Source organism: Malaclemys terrapin, chromosome 14 (genome assembly GCF_027887155.1).
Source record: "Malaclemys terrapin pileata isolate rMalTer1 chromosome 14, rMalTer1.hap1, whole genome shotgun sequence".
Classification (NCBI taxonomy): Eukaryota; Metazoa; Chordata; order Testudines; family Emydidae; genus Malaclemys; species Malaclemys terrapin.
Genome location: NC_071518.1, coordinates 24,861,113 through 24,881,970, shown reverse-complemented (window position 1 = coordinate 24,881,970; position 20,858 = coordinate 24,861,113). Strand labels below are relative to the sequence as shown.

General features: G+C 44.2%; 1 protein-coding gene across 1 annotated transcript in view; it reads left to right on the top strand.

Moving 5' to 3' along the window:
• The first annotated feature begins 3,598 nt into the window (after positions 1 to 3,598).
• Positions 3,599 to 20,858, top strand: part of NETO2 (neuropilin and tolloid like 2) — a 47,186-nt gene continuing 29,926 nt past the window's right edge. The window contains exon 1 of the mRNA XM_054049263.1: positions 3,599 to 4,069. Within this exon, the coding sequence (XP_053905238.1) occupies positions 4,036 to 4,069 (34 nt within the window). The 5' untranslated portion in view covers positions 3,599 to 4,035. The remainder of the gene's footprint in view (positions 4,070 to 20,858) is intronic.

Here is a 20,858-nt window from a genome sequence, read left to right as displayed (position 1 = left end):
TATTATAGCTCAGCAGCTGCTGCAACTGTTCCATTAGTCTCTGATCCTGCAAATGCTTCTGCCCATGCTTAACTTCACAAACATGAGTAGTTCCACTAACTCCAATAGTGTTTGCAGAATCCAGCTGTACTACATTGCACATGAATATCACCTTTAATCATAGGATGAGAAGTTGAACAAATTCACTACTAAAGTACGCTTCTGTAATAATTCTATAAAGTGGCATCATGGGGGAGGGGGTCATGTTTGTCTCTGACTTCTAGATCAAATTTACTCTATTTAAATATTTCTATAGTATCTATTATTGTAGTGCCAAAAACAAGTTCAGGTTTGCATTGAGTTGGCCACAATAGAGTCTGTGCTTCACAGATCTAGGTTTGGCTACTTAAAGCCTGGGATCTTTGTTGTGTTTTTTCTCATCACTAGCTATTGCAGGACAGCTGACAAATAAATAGATGTTTTCCTAAGTACCAACTCAAACAGATTAAGAATCAAGATGGTTTCTTTACTTCTTGTGCATCATCACCAGTAATAAAGATGCTGTAAGCCAAATTTTGTTTTCAGTTATATCTGTGCAACCTAGGGTGACCAGATAGCAAGTGTAAAAAATCAGGACAGACGGTGGGGGCAAATAGGTGCCTATATAAGAAAAAGCCCCCAAAATCGGAACTGTCCCTATAAAATCGAGTCATCTGGTCACCCTAGTGCAACCCATTGCTGAAGTTACATCAGTGGAATCCCACAAAATTCTGGCTCACTTAGACCTGTTCAATGGGATAGTCAGAATTTAGACCTGTGGTTGTAAATTGCATAAAAATATTGATAATGCACAAACAGGAATAGAATCCATATTCTCTTGTAACTGTGTGAATTCTACAAGGTTAACATGGTAAATACTTTTTGTCACTAAAGTCAGCAGACATGCAGAGAAGACATCTGCTGAATAAGAAGGGGCCAGTTTTACAGTGACTTTGCACTGTAGAACTTAGTCTTGCGCTACTACTATAAAATATGTGCATAAGATGGATATGTAGGAATCAATTCACCCACTGCTGAAATGCAACAGCTATTAAATAATGAACAGAAAAAACTGCACACCAATTTTGACCAGTGGTGCCAATTCAGATATTTGTTGCCACTGCTTTAAAGTGGTTGGGCTATGGCCCCTTTGGCTCTGCCACCTATGGAACTTCGAGCAAGTGCAAAAAATTTGCAGGGGAAGCATTCCCCCCAACCCATCCAATTGGTACCACTGCTTATCCTGTACTGCAATTAATATATCGCTTTGAAATTGCAAGGAAATTTTGAGTAAGCAAAGTATCAGTATGTGATTTGAAATTTGGTCAGTGCACCAAGTTTAACAACCCTATTCACATAACATTGCTATGGAATCTTTAATGACCAGAAACCGTCAGGATTATAGTTTTAAGTCTCATCAGATGGCCCCTCCAGTAATACAGTGACCCTCACCTCTGTGCTGGACAGGGGAGCGCTACTGATCAGAGGGAAGAGTGCCACCTACTGCACTGCCACCACTTTGTAAGCACTTCTGTATTATTCCTGACTTTTCTACCACTCATTTACTGTTCCAGCCCTTCCTGCTTAACTAGCTATAACTGGCAGTATCAGGTTGACTAAAACATATTGCAACATTTATCTAAAAAGCTAAAGGAAGGCTCTGACCTTTTATAACAGAGGCTGCTGACCTAATAAAACATTAAATCAACAAACATCAGAAAAAAAACAAAAACATTTTAAGATTTGAATCTATTATGTTTGTGTATCTAGTGAATATGTACAAAATATATGTAAAATACAACGGTCGCAAGTGTCCATCTAATTTACAAGCAGTTTGATAGATTTATTAGCTCTGAAGTCAGTTCCAAATTGCTGCATAAAGTACTGGAACACGGACAAGTGAAATGCAGGAAGGGACCAATGGTAGGGTGCTATTGACTACTTTGAAGTTTAGAATTGCAACACCGTACGCTACTGCATGGGCTGCTGCTGGAAAAAAAAGATGCAAATACTGAACAAAACAGTCTGTAGGAGTTGATAATACTATTTTTGTTTTGTCTAAACGGGACCAGATGCTAATCTTAAACGTGATAGACATATCACCTTTAGTCTGATATGGAACAAAATATAGTAGCAAATCTGCAGGGACAAGTAGCAATAGCGGTAAACCTCTGAGGTGAGAATCTAACAGTCATGCTGGTGGAACGGGAGAATATGATATGCTCATAAAAACAAAAGAAAACTTGCAGTAACTAGCAACTATTCTGAGGCAAGGTTCTCCACATATCTGTGACCTGATAGAGTCCTGTTATTCCATTACTTGGGGGTCCTGACCAAATAGTTGTCAAGCACACCAAACAGTGGGGTACTTTTGGTACGAAGGTATGAATTAGGCGGAGACACCCCAATTCATTTCACTTGTGACATTTGAAGAAGAAAAAAAGACTAAATGAATTTACATGTGCCGCCCAGCTGCTCACCTGAGAAAGCACTTGCGCGCATATGAAGAGTACTTACAGCCTGTTACTAATCTAACCCTTCACAGCTGTGCCCATCCTCCGAGCGGTGTGTGTGGCTGGAGTGGAAACACGCTACGTGCCATTTCATGTCCCCATCATTTGTTTCAAAATCCTCAGCACTCCAAGCCTGAAATGGACAAACGCGTTCATTGCGATCACTAAACAAAGCAGAGTTTGTGGACACCGGTCAGGTCTCTCTGCTGGCCAGGATTTGATTCTACGACTCGCGGTCTCCCCGCTCAGCTGAGAGCCATAATCATTTCCTTTCCCTGCTTCGATGAAAGTGCCTTCCAGCGCACTGCATCCCTTGTCGGCTGAGAAGAAGGAGATTCTTCTCCCCTTTCCCTTCCCTACCCGCTGGGACAGATCACCCGAGAGAGGGCCAGGCAGCCAGCTAAGTGCGCCTTTTTATTAACTCCGTGTAAAGTAATCGCTCCATTTTAGCTGTCACTCCCCGCCAGGCAGCAGCGTGCGCTGGGCTCTGCGTGGCCCCGACGCTGCAGGCAGCACAATGGAGCGGGGCGAGCAGCCGAGCCCGCCACACGCTGCCTCCCCTAACAGCTGACGCGGCTTTTCTGCAGCTACCGGGCTTCGGGGAGCGGCTCCTGCTCCACCCTGAACGGACCCCGCACTTGGCTTCGCGGGGATCCCCAGCCAACTGGGGGGGGGGGGGGAGGAAAGCGGGCTCCCGCCTCACCCCGGGCTCCCCGGCGGCGGGGACCTGCCTGACCCAGCGGGCACAGCACGTTCTCCCCACCCCGTGTGTTTAAGGCACGGCTCGCTGCCCGGCTCCCCACAGCCCTCCTCAGAGAAGGGGAAATCCCTGGGAGCGGGGCAGGCCACCGGCACCTGTGCGCGCCACGGGGCTGGGACGGGCCCGCAGGGAGTCTCCCCTCGCCGTCCTCTTAGCTCTTCATTCCCGCCTCTCGCTTGCCCTGCGTGGGGCGCCCCCTGCCCGGGCGGGCTCTGAGGGGAGCGGCCCCGCTGGCGAGGCTGCGGGGGGGGAGGGCACATGCGTACAAGCGGCTCATTCCGGCAAACCCCCCATCCATCTTAAATGAGCTTCAGTGAGCGGCAGCCGAGCTGGGAGCCGCCGAGCTGCTGCGGGCTGCTGGCCGGCCCCGGGGGGAGCAGCGCGCCCTGGCCGGCACCCTGTGCGACGGGCGCGGCACATCCCCCTGACGCCCCCCGCTAGATGGGACTGAGCGCGGCGGAAGCGGAGGCTCCAGGCGCGGAGGGGTTTGGCTGAGTTCGCCCCTAACGGGGCGGCTCCCCTGAGCCCGGGTCACCGGGCATGGCCAGGGGGGAGACCTGAACCCGCCCAGCCGCACGGGCAGCTCCCCCGCCGGACGGCAGCGGGGGCCGGCGCTGCGCTTGGGCGCCCCCGGCGCTGCGCGGACGTGGCTATGCCTCGCCTCTGACTCGCTGCCGCCCCGGCGCTCGGTCCTGGGCCAGGAGCGGCAGGGACGTGCCGCTCCCGCTCTGCGCGGGAGAGAAGATGGCCCTGGACAAACTGTGCTCGGTGCTGGAAGGTAGGAGCCCCGCGGCGGCCGCGCCCTCTCCCCGGGCCTGGGGGCTGCGCAGCTCCTCGTCCTTCGGGAGGAGGGTCTGGGCGGCTGCTCCAGGTGCTGGTTGGTGCCCGGCGTTTGGTTATCCCCTGTCCAGCTGTCCGCTCTCTGAGCGGGGGAACTAGCTGGGCTGAGGCTTCGTCCTGAGCCCAGGTGGGCGGAGAGCTGCGCGCTCAGGGCACCCCCAGCCCAGTGGCTATTGCTCCTGTTGGGGGTCCAGCCCGGGGCCGGAGGGAAACACCAGAGCCTGGCTTTTCAGGGTGCTGAGTGCCTGCAGTTCCGGCTGAAGCTGGGGGCAGCTGTGGGTGCTCAGCAGCTCTGAAAATCGGACCCCACGGTCTGAGCTTGGATGCCCCAAAGGAGTGCCCACTTCTGAATATGGGGCGATATGAGAACAGGATAGGGAGTGGGAGGCAAGGGACCATCTCTGGACACATCCAGAAGCCCTGCCAGATGCTGACTGCCTGTATTTTGGTGGGTGTGGGGATGACCAGAGGGAGGGTTATGGTATCGGTGGCTACTGAAATGCACAGTATGGCTCTGAGGAAAATCAAGAACTCCATATTCCTCCTTTTCCTATTAAACGACTCTTGCTGCTCTGCTAACACTCCAACACACTGCATGGCTCTGGTCAGGTATTTATCATTCTTGTTAGGCAGAGCAAGATCTGGTTTTAGCAAAATAACACACACACAATCAATAGAGAGTGTCACAAACTACCCAGTCCAGTCTGCCTCCTGATCCACCTTTGTTTTGGCTTTCTTTTCACTTTTACTCCTCCATGTTCAGAGGTAAAGGTTTAAGACCAGGCTCCTTATCTGAGCATCTCATTGTCTGTGATAGCATGACTTATATACCTCAGCAGTGGGAAGGAAGGTTTATTTCATATGAAGCCAGACCTGACAGTTAACTTTGCCTCTCAGATAATTTGCAGCATTCTGTATCTTTTGTAGCAATAGCTGATTTGAACCATCAGGGAGCCTTTGATTCTTTGTTTAAATGATAGAACATTCTGTTAGGAAATTCTGTTTAGGAATGTTTGCTTGCTTGAAACAGGATAAAACACAAAGGCAGATACTGCTTTCCACCTGCAGTATCTCTTGTGTAGTGGTGATCTATGATACGAAAGTTGCAAAGAAGTCTATTTTAAACCCAGAATGAGTCCATATCACATGCAGTCCATTTTCTTACATTACAGAGTTGTTTTGGCAAACTAAATTTAAATTATTTCTCATTTACTTCCCTCTACATCTAGGTAAATATTTATTACGTTAAGAACAAAACATATTTGCGATGTATTTTCTTTAATGATTACATTAACATTCTTCTGCTGTTGCTAGACAGCAAAGGCAGGTAAGGTGTAGTCAATCTAAAATCTTTGTTTATGACTTTTTTTTTAATTCTCTCTGAAAGACAGCTATATTCATAAAATACAGTTGGCATAAACGCTTCTTGAATTATACTCCCCAAGTGCAATTAATCCTGCATGTGTAGAGTAGGTGCGCTTACTGTGTATGTGTGGGTGTAAACTGTCTCCTAAGAAATGTCTGTGTCTACGATCTTCTATAAACACTGCAGAGTCTCCAATAAATTGTGTTATATAAGATTTTCTTAAGACCTTTTTCAGGTTCTTTTGTGAGTTTTTATTTGGTGTCTGTGACTTGAATATGCTCAGTTTAAAATATATAAAGTGCATAAAGAGTTGAAATGTTAGTGAGTGCTTAATTCTAAATACACCTTTCATCCCCAACTCCAGAAATAGTCTCTGAATACTTGACATCATGTGCTGTCTTCTGTCCTATCCAGAAGAAAGTTTTCTATAGCCAGATTATTATATCTAAAAAATGAGGTTCCTATAAACAGGCACATAGTTTTAATTTTAAAAGTGAACTATTATGAGCACTTTTAAAATTAATCTTTAATGTTTTAAGTTGCATGTTGTAAGGGATTTGAGAGTACTGGGCTATCATGCCATCTTTTTTGTTTGTTTTGTTTCAAGAGAACTTCCTGTTGAAATTGAGGGAGAGTCCTGCTTTGAACATATATTAATTACTAATACCTTCCATCAGATCTTGGTGTATTGCTGTGGCAAATCAGCCTCTCTAACCTTTCAGAACATTTTGTATTTTGGGTTGCAAATGTGAGGGGAGAATCAGGGCCATCGTTCAGTTTGTAGTTTTTCTCATCTTCTGATTGCTCAGAGCTACTGTATGGACTTCCTTCACTATCGGTAATGCAGGCTGTGACTTAAATCAACCCCCAAATCTGATTTTCATGCACAATACTTACGCACAATACTGAGTAAAAGACTTGAAGATTATTCTTATGTATATTGGGGCAGCTGCTATTAATTTGCTCCCGCCTTGCTCCACCAAGTGATAATTGGAATCTCTTGTGTAGTGAAGATCTATGATATGAAAGTTGCAAAGAAACTTTCTAATAAAATAAAATAAATAAACAATATTTATTGGAAGAAATGGTGGAGCAGGACAGTGCTAAGGTTTTGACCATTGCAGGCTTTGCTGAAGTGGAGCCCAGCCAATGCTGACCTGTTTTCTTAGCGATGCACGTTACTTCTGTGTGAGCAACCAGACTCCAATTCCCAATGGGATTTTTATCTGAGAACCTATATACTTCACTAGCCTGAGAAAGTGACATGCTTTCCCCTCCCCATATCTCAATGAGATCTTCAAATGCTTTGCTCTAGCCATTTTGATTGACATGTGGTACGTGGAACATAGCTGGTCAAATGCAGGAAACTCTAAAATAGCATATTACAACTCTTTTTAATTTCTCAGGAGGGAGACGTAGGCCTCTTTTTATAATTAAGGTCATGATTCCTTCATCCTTTAGAACCTGTAACTAAATATATCTATCTTTAGTTTTAGTGCATCATCTTATTTTCTCTGAAATGTAGCAGATAAAGGGTGGTTTTGTTCCCTTATCCAACCTATGCATCTCTCCCTACCCCCCCCACACACACTCCTTGCAGACAAAACCCTCAAATAAAAAAAACCCTTGAAAGTCAGCATTCCCAGTTTTCCAGAGATGCACAGTATTTAACTTCCATCTCTGGCAGGTTGCAAGGGCATGGACCTTAAAATCACATAAGTGTGATTAACGTTGCCATTCTTCCTAGCCCATCATTTGCATTATGGCATAATTTTTAGTACCTAATTATTCATAACCAGAGATTAATGCTTTATTCCATTTTAAGGCTGGTAATCCCACCTTGCTGTTTTCAGATTCAAAAGGTGCTACAGTGAGCCAATAATGCTGAAGTTAAGTAGAGAAAATATTTAAAAATAGAGAGGCTGTTATTTGTCCAATTATAAACCAAAGTAAGAACTACAAGGGCCCAATGAAGTTAAATGAAGGAAATTTCAGAATAAGGGCAGTCAAGAAGCTATAAAAACTTTATTTTTAACTTAAAAAATGGGAACTACATATGATCTCAGCAGCAATGCTTAAAAATGCCGAGGACGAAGCAGCTCCCTTTGAGTTCAGCAGGAGGTTTCACATGTGAATGAATTACAGGATTGGGCTGCAAAAGCAGCTTTATTTGTGCCTGCATGTGCTTGGTGGTAATCATTTTGCACTCTTGTTATTAATGCATTTACAAGCTTAAAAGCATATGAAGGGTATTGCTCTCTCTTAAAGTAGTTTAACTTAATCAAAGGTTTGTTTGATTTCCTAATTTCCCTAAGACTGCACAGGCACTCTTTAAAAATCTTATAGCAAAACTGTTGAACATTTTTATATTTATAGAAATTCAGGTGTGTGACTCGGTTGCACAATTGTAGTCTTCTTAGCATATGCACAACGTGCCTCAGGTGGCATGTGACCAGGATTCATAACTGAACTTGGTCCACTGTTGGGATTATTACCTTCCAACCTGGCCCAGGTTGGAACTGACTGGGAGTGCGACGTGAACACTGATCCATGGCCCCACAATTGTAATGAGAACAGAGAATGATCTAGTATTGATGCTAAGGGAGACTTTGAAATATATAATCAAAATCATCACTTAACTAATGAAAAAGCCATGATTTTCTATTTCTCTTTTCCCCAATTTATTTTATGGAAAGAGACTTTACAGAAGGATTAAAAAATGCAGCTTCTCATTCCATCTGTCTGATATTCACCTATCACAATTGCAGGGCTCAGTGCAGTGGAAGATAGAGTGCTTTTCTGGGAGTAGTTACTACTGAAAATTGTATAATTGTTCCTGAAATTGCAAAATCTTATTTACAGAATAATGTAATGTAAGGAAATAACCATACTCTGAATTGCATGTGTCATCTTGGAACAAAATATGCTCTTTTTATATATGGTGCCCTAAATACTATGGGGATGGGAGCCTTCTAAATGAGTTTGCTGCTGTTCTGCATGGAGGACTGCAACTTCCCACCACTTTGCTCCTCTCTAAGCATCTGCAGAATTAGATAGAATACCATGTAAGTGGCCTGTCTCAATGTATTACCAGCAACTATTCATATCCTAACATCTGAAGACTAGCTTAATTGGAACTGGTAAAATAAATAAAAATTAAAAATGAAAATTTAAACAAAAAAAGCAACTATATTTTTTGTGAAGGTTTTCCCCATTTATTTGATGATTTATATGTTCCACTCCTTTTCCTAGTTCTTACAGGACAGACCCTGTATTAAGTATCCTTGCTCTGATATGTGGCAGAGAGGGGCTACCAATGTTTTAATAAGTTCCCATCACAAAAATTCCCTCCTTTGTCTATGATAAAAGCCAGGAACCAGGACCAGTGTCTGCTCATGGAGAGCAGGAGTTAGGGACTGGGAAACATCATCTGTTTTTCCATTTAGCCAAACTTGTGTTCTCAAACAAGGTGTGAGGCAACAGCACTTGCCAAACAAATGTATTCATGTGGACTTTGCTGGAAGTGTGTTGGTGGTATTTCCCCTCCTGAAAAATATACTGACTAAATTGATAGTAAAGAAAAAGTCTGAGGATACAAATAGAAGGGAACAGAAAGATGTCTTCCTCCAAGCCACTGCTAGTCTCTAAATACCTATCATTTGGTTCAATCTGCTTTATATGGTAAATCAAACACGCTCTTCAGAAGTATTTTTAGGAATCCCAGGAATAAGTCCTTTCTAGCAATAGCCAGAGAGCAGGTAAACTCTGTCAAAAGCAAGGAAACCATCCCAACATCCCTTTAATTTGATGACAGAATTTTAACAAGTAATTTTCTGGGAGTCCCTTGCCAGCACATCATGTACATTCAGCCTTCCCAGCAGCCCACTGCCACAGGCAGCTTGAAGAAACAGTGAACAAAAATGCATTCACAAAGGAAAGCCCATGTTTGGAAACAGAATGTTTTTCTCCTTCCAACAGAGGATATGCTTGTAGATGTACCCAGGGATGTGTCAAGGGTAAACAGGACCTGGATTGACTGAAACAACAAGGCACCCTACAGTTGCTTGTGTATTTCTGGGGGAGGAGGGAGTAAGAAATTTGGCTGGCCCTCTTCAGTAAAACTGAAGATGACCATTAGAAATGTGGATTAGCCTATCCATTCAGGCACGGCTCGATCTGCCACTGGTTTTGAGTAAAGGAGGTTGGGAGAACTGTATTTACACCCTGAAACCGGTTAACTTGCTTTTAGTGAGCTCCAACTTGCCTCTATAGCAGTCTTCAGAGGAATTGTACTGAAAACAACTGGAGTGACATGTAACTGCAACGTGTGTACAAAACTCTGGGTGCATTCAAACATCCCACTGGTATGCCTTATTCTTGCCAAAGTTGGCATTTTGGAAAGGTGTTAGTAGCTTTCTAAGCTGATGAAGCTCACTTTTGATATACAGCTTTTGTAGTGCAAAATAAAATTAAAAAAAAGGTCTGACAACTTGATTGGCATGCTCTAGGCCAGAGGTGGACCATAACTTTCACAGGGGGGGCACTCCACTAATTTTGGTAAGTCATCATGGGCCACACCTTGCTGCTATATTAATGGAGGGATGTGGGATCTGGGAGGGAGTTTGGTGCAGGGGTTTCGGGTGCAGGAGGTTCAGGCTCTGGCCTGGAGGCGCTTACTACAGGCGGTTCCTGGCCAGCAATGCAACAGGGCTCAGGCAGGCAGGCTGCCTGCAGGCTAGGGCCCCACGCTGCTCCTGGCAGTGGTTGCTGCTGGTACAGCTCTGCACACCCCTTAGGGGGGAGAGAGGCAGTGGGTCTCCATGCACTGCCAGCCCCCGCAAGCACCGCCCCCGCAGCTCCCATTGGTTGGTTTCCAGCCAATGGGAGCTGTGAGGAGGGTGCTGGGGGTGGGGGCAGTGCACAGAGTTACCTCCTCCTGCCAGGGGCACGCAGAGACATGCCAACAGCAGCCAGCCACTTCCGGGAGCAGCGTGGAGCCATGCCAGGCAGGCAGCCTGCCTGAGTGCCCTGCTGCACTGTGGGACTTTGACTGCTCCTTCGTGATCTCTGGGCCACTAAAAGAGCCTTGTGGGCCAGACAGAAATGTTAGATGGGCCAGATCCAGCCTGCGGGCTGTATTTTGCCCACCCCTGCTCTAGGCAGAGGTGACTGACAAACCAGAAAACTTATCTTCCCCTGGTTCACACCTGCTCAACTACTACCATATTCTGTCATTCCTCTGCCACTTAGAGCTGTGCACCATAGAAAACCAATATAAACCACTAGAGCTACTTACTCATGGGGTAAACTCTAGCCACCAGCTCTTGAAGCTAAGAAAATGGGGAAACTGGGCATTATGTAAACCACAAGAATCAATGTAATCATGAGGCGGTAGAACTGATAACCTGCTGTGATTTTCATCACGACCAGTAGATTTGAGAGCCTGATTAAACAGCAACAGTGGTGGTTCAACATTCCTTTGATCCATTAACAAATATCTCTGAATACCAGTACTAGACAGCAATGGAGTGGGAATTCTTACTGACCCAGATGTTACCACTTGTTCATTTCATGAGCTAGACACAGCCTGAAGCAGGCCATTTGGTGTGCAGACCAACTTTCTGAAAGGAAAAGAGACGACCCCCTGTTTAGGATATCTGTTCATCAAACTCCACAGTGTGTCTGTTTACCTTCCCCTGGACTCTTGTCTATTTGGACTGTACGCTCTGCAGGGTAGGGACTGTTTTACTGAGTATCTATACAGTGCATAGCACCAGGGGATGGATGGTGGTTAGGGCTTCTAGGAGCTACTATGAGGAGGAGAAGTGATAGAGTACAGCAAATGTCCCTACTACGTTAACAGCTAAAATTAATGTTGGATGTAGATAGACAAATCAATGGATGTGTGCACTATGGTAGCCCTCTTAGCAGTTCCAGCGTGCTAGGATTAATGTTAGTTTCACAGAACAAATTAGCTAGATTTATGCATATGCAAAAGGATTTGCTCCCAAAGGGGGAGAAGTGGTTTCCATTAGGATCAAGCATGTGCTATTTTTTGCTGTATCTGTCAGAGAGTAACAGACCTCCTGGCAAGGCTCTCTGTAACATCTATGACTTGTGTGTCACCAATTATTGTGTCTGGGCTATATGTATATCTGGTACTTCCTGGCACAGAATGTCTAGCATGGAGATAAAACAGTGAACCCTTAAGTAGGCAGTGTCTGCATCACTCTTATCCCTAGGATCCTGACTACCACTATATATATATATATATATATATATATATATATATATATATATATATATATATAAGAACAGGAGTACTTGTGGCACCTTAGAGACTAACAAATTTATTTGAGCATAAGCTTTCGTGGGCTAAAACCCACTTCATCTGATGCATTTCATTGGATGAAGTGGGTTTTAGCCCACGAAAGCTTATGCTCAAATAAATTTGTTAGTCTCTAAGGTGCCACAAGTACTCCTGTTCTTTTTGCGGATACAGACTAACACGGCTGGTACTCTGAAAAAGAATATTATACATATATACAGGTAAGTGACCAAGTGTTTCTTTTAAAAATAGATTTTTTTTCATACTGTTTCTCAGGTTTGTACGGCTGCTCTAAAGATTGATATTCAGTTTTCCCTGCATGTGCAGCTCTCCCATTGACATCACTGATGTAAGATTCTGTTCTCAGAGCCACATGGCAGATTCTTATCTCTGCTCTTTGCTGGCTCTGTATATGCAGATCCCCAGAACACCCGGAAAGAGCAGAGGTGAGAGATGCCATGCAGCAGATGGGAGTGCGGAACTGTGCCTGTAGAATCAGGAGGCTGTTTCTCGCCAGATAGGTACAGGCATATGTCAAATCGAGTGCCCAATGCACTCGTATCTCTTTAAGCGCAGTATTTTGGTACTCAGTTTGTTCTTGCAATCTATTTTAGAGCAAAACTGAGTTACTTACAAGCATCTGGCCTCTTTGTATAATAAAAATAAAAATGTGACTTGAACTCTCTGTACTTCAATAAAGAAAGGAGTATTTTATTGTTCATCTCTTACACATTCTCTAAAATGATTCAACAAAGTGCCAACAAAGAAGCCATTCCCCCACCCCCTAACAATGCATTTTTTAAATGGTTTCAGATGAATATTTTGATAACACAACACAGGCCAATAACTCTACACGGGCCTGTTAAAAAACCGAGTAGTAATAATAAATAAAAATGTATATCATAATGCCTTCTCTGCTGAAGAATCCCAAAGCTATGGTGACTAAATTATTCCATGCAAAGTCAAGGGGGAGAGAAAAAAAGAAAAAGTAGTGATGCTAGGAAAACAAAACAAAAGCTCTCAGCCCTTTTTTAAATTTGTGCACTCTATTACTTTGGCAATAGTATGATTCCTGCTGTAGAATGAGCAGGCAATATGGCCTTTCACCACCAGGGAACTGAGATTTGCAGCAAATGTCAGATCCATGCACAATGGAAGTACATTTGCAGTCATCTCTTCCCCACTGGAAGTGTGGCTGGCTCAGTAGCGATACTGCCATTGGTTCCCCAGCAGCCTCGTTTGGGTTTTACACATCATGGAACAGAACTGATGCTGTTTCAAAGTAGCATTAACTTTCCTGATCTTAACTCTACAAACCTTTAGTCGGTAATCAGGGAAGCATGCCCTAAAGCAGCTGCCTCCCATCCCCCAGTTTCTTCTAATAAGTCTCCCGCAACCAACCTTGACCCTCTTTTTAAAAAAAAAAAAAAAAATCCTTGATCTGTACAATGTGGTCTTGAATTAGTGTGGCATGAGACTAATCATATGCACTAGCCCCATATACCCAGTATTTGTAGACAGTTACTCCCTTGCAGAGTGTGCATCAGTGTGGAATTTGGGATTATATACTATAACATTCATTTTGCACTCCCACTGAAATGCAGCTCTTTCTGGTGCACAGCAACTCTACGTAATAGGTTACAAAAGGAAGCAAAGAATACTATGTCGTATTATAAAAGCAGGGCACTTTAGTCAGATACAGTGTAATGACTTAATTCTGTTATCTTTGATAAATTGGAATTTAACTCCCTTGTTTTTGGAAGATGCCGTGAGACCTTTAATGCAAGTAGTCAGGACCTCTTTAGATCTTCTCTAAATGGTGGCTCTGAGCTCTAAATGCCATACTGCGAGACTAGTTCAGCACTGCCTACCGCACCAATGCCCCTTCCAGCAGCGGCTTGGATTTTCTCTAGTGGAACCCCCTCCCCCCCCATCCATGTACTGATTGGCACAGTCTTGATTAGCATTTGAGGTCTGACAAGACTGTCAGAAGATGGAGGGGCTTTGGAACATATAATTCCTATGTTATCAGAAAAACACATCAACGGTGCACAAAATATGGCTTCCTGGAGGTGACATTGCAAACCATGGAGGGTTGAAATAGGTCCTGGATGATTTTGTTCGTTCAAATCTTGTGCACCCATTGACTCACCCCACTTCCAGCCAGACAGATATCCTTCATAGCTTCTCCACCTCTGTGGTAGCCATACCATAAAACAGGGGTTCTCAATGTTTTTCTTTGAAGCCCCTCCAACATGCTATAAAAACTCCAGGGCACAGTGGAGGGAGGTTGGGGGGCTTGGGGCTTCTGTCCTGCAGGTTAGGGGGCAGCGCTAGGGGCTTCTGCCTGGGGCTTCTGCCTTGTCCCCAGCCACTCTAACACTTACTCTGCTTTGCAGACTCCCTGAAACCAGCTCGCGGACCCCCAGTTGAGAATTGCTGCCTGAGATAACTGGGTCTTCACAGCTGCTGATATGGTCCCATCTCTGAGGCTCTTTCTCCCTTATCATATTATTACCAGAAGTAGGAGGAACAGTGAAAGGATACCTTGTAAACATCTGCCAGGACTGAGAGTCCCTGATAGCAAGAGATGAAAGGAATAGGCATAAAGAGGAAGGAAGTAAGAAAGAAGGAGGGATAAGGAATGAATTGAATGGGTTCAGGAGGGCATGGGACACAACCAAAAATTGTAACTCAGAGAGAGGGCTCAGCTCAAAAAGTTTGAAAACCGCTGGTCTAACCCACTTTTCTGCTGTAATTGCCTACTTATCTGCTGCTTATTCATGCTGTTCTGCAGGATATGTGACCTGTTCTCTTACACGCACATGCACACAGAGCTGTCAACTATTTATAGAATCAGCATGAGCTGTAGTGAAAACCAATCAGATTTTTTAAATCCTCCAGGAGGTTTGTTTCTGTAACAGCACCCTTTAAAGAAGGGAAATTGCTGGATAGTGGCACTGAAATATAGAGCCTGGTTTTGTCTTCATTCAGAATGCAAGTGAAGCACTGAGCAAGTACCACTGAAATAAACATTGACACCCACTGATTCTTTTTTTAAAGGCTGTAGGAAAGGCATATAATAAAAGTGACAGCCATAGTAGATATCTGTACCTAAAAAGAGAGAAACTGGCTGTCTGAAATACTGAATTAAATTATGAAAAGTCTATATTTTTCTAATGTGATTCATTCAGTTTGAAAAAACTCTGTCCAATTTTTGCATTGTAGGAAGCAGTACAAAGCTATAAAAACTGGGGTAAATTGATTGCTGCAAACTTACCCAGCAGCAGCTCAGACATGCTGCATCTTTTAGAGGAGACCATAAATACAGTAGCACAACGTGGATACATTATTAACATGGAATTGTGGAACTACACTTAATACAGAGATACAAGCCAAGTTCAGTTTAGCATTCCTGTTCCTAAAGACCATATAGGAGAGAACATATCAAAATCAAGATAATTTTATAGCAGTTATCAAGCTGCTTTGTGGAGAAAAATTGTAACAGATTAGAGTTCAAATCTATGTCTGGAACAAAAATCTGCCTTATCATTAGTCTCTCTGTAGAGCATTTACATGTTCTCGAGTTTCACAATTTAAAAAGATATCAAAAAAAGACCCAAGGAATATGAAAATAGAATGGAGTTTGTCCTGTACAAGAGATCATAAATATCATTAAATCGGCAACTTAGATTCTGAAAACTAAGATGTCAAAAATATAGCTTTTTTTTTTTTTTTTGTGAGAGTGTTTAATTTTTTTTTAAATAATTAACTAGTGGAAAAACTTGGCTCTAGGGACCAATAATGGGCTCTAGACTCTTTCTTCCCTGAAATGCCTCTTCCAAGTCCAAGGCAGATGAGTTGTGATCAAGGGCTGTTACCATCTGTAACAGATGGGATACCGTCTGTTGGGAAATTATATTTGTTATAGATTCGTATTAATGAAAATATGGTATCACTGTACACATGGGGATTTGAAGGCTATGGACGAGTCTGTCCTGTTGTCTGAACTAATCCAGGGGAGGCAGAGATGCCTCTAGGAATGTTACCCTCGTTTGAAAGATTCATAAATCAATTGGGACACAAAAGGCTACACAGTAATGATCCAGCCCAGTAGGGGAGAAAACTGTTGTCTGTGAGGAAAGGAAGATACCTGTATATGTAAGTTATTATGGGAAGTGAAAGGAGATGGAGAGCAGAGATGCATATAACCCTGAATAAAGTCAGAATCTATAATCAGGCTTGGGGACAGATTACAGTGATGCCCAAGATAATGCACCTCTGCAAACATTATAGTGGTATCTGTGTGAATATGATCTAGGACCCCCTAGCTCCCATGCCAGTGCAAGCCCACCCCTGACTATGTCTAAGAGCTCAAAGCTTATAACTGGCAGCTGTGTAGAAAACAATGTGGGGGAATCACAAAGGGGGAAAGGCTGATTCAGTGCGAGCCACTGAGCTGCTGGTATGCTGACAGGAAGGTGGTGGGGAGAGCCTCATGAAAGATGACAGACTTTGGAGTAAATGCAATTCACTGTTCTTCAATGGTGAGATTATGCCTCGGCTGGCTGAGCTACTACACAGGGTTAGGACTGAGGCCTGGTCTGTGCTACAAAGGTAGTTTGACGTAAGCTGCTTTACGTCGACCTAGTTGTGCACATGTCTGTGCTTAAATTTGTCTCCCATTGATGTAAGTGCCCCATTACAGCGACACAGTAACACCACCTCTTCAAGCGGCATTGAGCCATGGTTGATGTAGTGCAAGGGTAGACTCTGCGTTACCTACTTTGACCCTAACAGTCCTCCAGCAGCTGTCCCACAGTGCTTGACTCTGACTGCTCTGGTCACAATTGTGAACTCTACTGCCGAGGGGTCATGCATACTGGAAGCCCTCCTCTCCCCCCTTTAAAATCCTGTGAATTTTTGAAATGCCTTTTCCAGATTGCCACGCTTGGAGAGCACATCTTAGAAGCCCTCCATTGTTGCACAAAACTGCCCAGCTGACCTTGCCAGCTACATGCGCCAGACATGCTCTGGTCTGGAGTAGATATTAGATCTCCTGGGCCTGTGGGGAGAAGAGGCTGTGCCGGCACGGCTACGGGCCAGCCACAGAAATGTGGACATCTACGAGCAAATTCCATAGGGGATACAGGGAAGGATGCAACGCATGGAAGTGAAGGAACTGTGGCATGCATATCAGAAGGCCAGGGACACCAAGTAGATATGGTGCCGAGCTGCTGACTTGTCACTTTTTACAAAGATCTGCATGCCATATTCAGCATGTGGATACCTCTGATGAGCCTGAATCACAGGCCCCTGCTATGAACAGTGAGCACGAAGATGGGGGGGCATGAAACGGGGGTCCAAGGATGGTGCAAGCCAGGAGTCAGTCCCAGCAGTTGAGCCATGGGTGAGCCTGATGCAGGTAAGCATGTAAACATATTTCCCGTTATAATGATACTGATGGAACCCCCAACTTAACAGGACACACCATCGACTCTTCATTAATTTACTCATACTAGAAGAGGTAGCAGCACAACAAAGAGAGAGAGAGGCTTTTATCTGCTTCTCAATCCCCTCTACAGTTAGAGAGGAGAGCCATGCGGAGCTGTTTATGTACACAGGGATCTCTTGAATCCTCCTGAGAGATCTCGATGAAACTTTCATGGAGGTACTCTGCAATCCTCTCCCTTAGGCTTCTATGGATGGCTACCTTATTCTCTCTCCACAGTGTGATGCTTTCCCATGCCAGTTGGTGATAAGTTTGGCGGGCAACATTGCAGTAAACAGCCTAGCAATGTATGGCCCCAAGTGCCTTCTGGAAGCCAGTAGTAGCTGTGCTCTCTGTGCCTTTTGTCACCCTCGAGTAAGATAATCAGCTAAAATCTCTATCGCCTGTGGAAAATGGTGCCAGTATTGAGTACCGTTGCCCTGTAGTCATAGAAGCGTCGATGAACATGTCTTATTTAAAACTTTAGGGAGCAAGGGAATGAAGTTCTAAATCTTGTTTTACTTTTTGTTGTGACTATACTGACTTCACGTACCACAACCATGGCTCTCACAGATCTGTGTGTGTATGTGTCTAAAATGGACATGAATGTTCCTTCACCACCTTTAGCTCTGTTCCATACATTTATTAAGGTTTTTTTTAATGTATTTGCTTTTAACTTGCACAGAATATTTTTGCAGTGTTTTTGTTACTCAATAAAATTCTATTGTTTGGAAAATAATTAATCTTTATTCATTCCCAACATATGCTGCAGAATGCCTAGCAGTACTGAAAGCACCTTCTGATTAATCATTATAGCGTGTGACACAACTCATAGGATCCGTAACAAATACAAACATAAATGTACATCATAAAAATTAATAGATGCCTTGATACTGTTATATTCATAGATATGCACCACGAACCACACAATTCCTAGCAAGTCATCAAACCGCAGGGACAGGTAGAGCACAATACACCACAATGAATTACTGTAACTCGCTGTTAAAGGGCTCTTTCAAAGCCTCCCCAATCAAATATAGCTCTTCCAGTAGCCCTTGTATCTGGCTGCTCAAACTCAGCAGACAGCCACTCCACCTCCACCCAGGTGGCACTTTTCCCCTTTGTGTCACAGATATTATGCAGGACAAGCAGGCAGCTAGAACCATTGGGATGTTTTTTTCCCACTGAGATTCATAGATTCATAGATTCAAGGACTGGAAGGGACCTCGAGAGGTCATCGAGTCCAGTCCCCTGCCCGCATGGCAGGACCAAATACTGTCTAGACCATCCCTGATAGACATTTATCTAACCTACTCTTAAATATCTCCAGAGACGGAGATTCCACAACCTCCCTAGGCAATTTGTTCCAGTGTTTAACCACCCTGACAGTTAGGAACTTTTTCCTAATGTCCAACCTAGACCTCCCTTGCTGCAGTTTAAACCCATTGTTTCTGGTTCTATCCTTAGAGGCTAAGGTGAACAAGTTCTCTCCCTCCTCCTTATGACACCCTTTTAGATACCTGAAAACTGCTATCATGTCCCCTCTCAGTCTTCTCTTTTCCAAACTAAACAAACCCAATTCTTTCAGCCTTCCTTCATAGGTCATGTTCTCAAGACCTTTAATCATTCTTGTTGCTCTTCTTTGGACCCTTTCCAATTTCTCCACATCTTTTTTAAAATGCGGCGCCCAGAACTGGACACAATACTCCAGCTGAGGCCTAACCAGAGCAGAGTAGAGCGGAAGAATGACTTCTCGTGTCTTGCTCACAACACACCTGTTAATGCATCCCAGAATCATGTTTGCTTTTTTTGCAACAGCATCACACTGTTGACTCATATTTAGCTTGTGGTCCACTATAACCCCTAGATCCCTTTCTGCCGTACTCCTTCCTAGACAGTCTTTTCCCATTCTGTATGTGTGAAATTGATTTTTCCTTCCTAAGTGGAGCACTTTGCATTTGTCTTTGTTAAACTTCATCCTGTTTAACTCAGACCATTTCTCCAATTTGTCCAGATCATTTTGAATTATGACCCTGTCCTCCAAAGCAGTTGCAATCCCTCCCAGTTTGGTATCATCCGCAAACTTAATAAGCGTACTTTCTATGCCAATATCTAAGTCGTTGATGAAGTCGTTGATTCATTCTTAAACTATGTAAGATTTCTTCAGTTTACTGAATGTGCATTCAACTGTCATTCTGCATTTGCTGAGCCAGTAGTTAAATCTTTACTTGGTGCTGTCAGGGTGGCTGGAGTACTGCTTCGTGAGCCAGGGCACCGAGGGGTAGGCTGGCTCCCCCAGGTTTGCTATTAATATTTCAACATTGCCAATGGTAATCCACTGGTCGGGAAAGCGAATCCCTGCTTGGTAGCTTTCTGAGCAGTCCTGTGTTCTTAAACATGTGGGCGTCATGCACCATCCCATACCGACCAATATTGATGCTGGTGAAGCATCCCTGGTGATCCACCAATGCTTGCATAACCATAGAAAAGTAGCCCTTCCTGTTGATGGCACTCTGTGGCAAGTTGGTGTGGTGCCAAAATAAGGATATGAGTGCCATCTATTGCCCTACTGCAATTCAGGAACTCCACTGCTGCAAAGCCATCCACTCTGTCTTGCACATTGCTGAGAATCTCAATCCTATGGATCAGGAGACGAATTCTGGCCCTGCACACTTGCATGACACTGACCCCCATGTGGATTTTCAAACTCCAAAACCATTTCCCACTGACTGGTAGCAGTCCAGTGTTGCGAGTTTCAACAGTGAGATTTTCAGTCGCTTCTCCACTGTCACTCGCATTCTGATGTCCTTGTGCGGGAGGGCTGGAGTGAGCTTGACATATGCTTGGCTTTACACATCAGAAAGTTCAAAGCCTGTATGTGATTCAATCCCACCAGTCAATGCTTGCTTCTTGGGCCCAGAAGCAGCACCCTCCACCTGCTGTTGCTCCGGAAACACCACCAACAACTTTGAATTGATTGGTTCTCCCTATGTCCCACAGCTATCTGTCTTCCATGAAATTGTCATGTTCTCTCCCCCCCCCCCCCCATTCTGTTGTTCTTGCAGCTCTGCAAATATTAGAGGATCATGCATCTTGGGCTTGCAATGCTTGTGACATTAATGCAGACCTGTGCAGGCTCTACGCTTCCATCATAGATGGCAGACAGCAAGAGTTGTCACGCAGGTGTTTGGGACTTTTAAAAAAGAGGAAAAAATCATGGGATATAGATGACATTTTGGGATGGTGAAAGTTGCATGCTGAGAAACTGACCCCTTGCTCCCGGTCACCGTGTGACTCGTTTCTGCCCTACCATGCATTGCCAAAACTTCCCAAAAGACAGTGTGCTGAATGGTGCTGAATTGCATGCTTAGATATGTATCCATGCACTGCACTGTTCATCGACACAAGCACTCCTGGTGAGTGTGCACAGTGCTGACATGAGGAGTTACTTATGCACATGCACAAGTGATATACTAACAGTAGCGATTTTAAGCTGATGTAATTTGTGGTGGCAAAAATTTCTAGTGTATGCATGCCCAAAG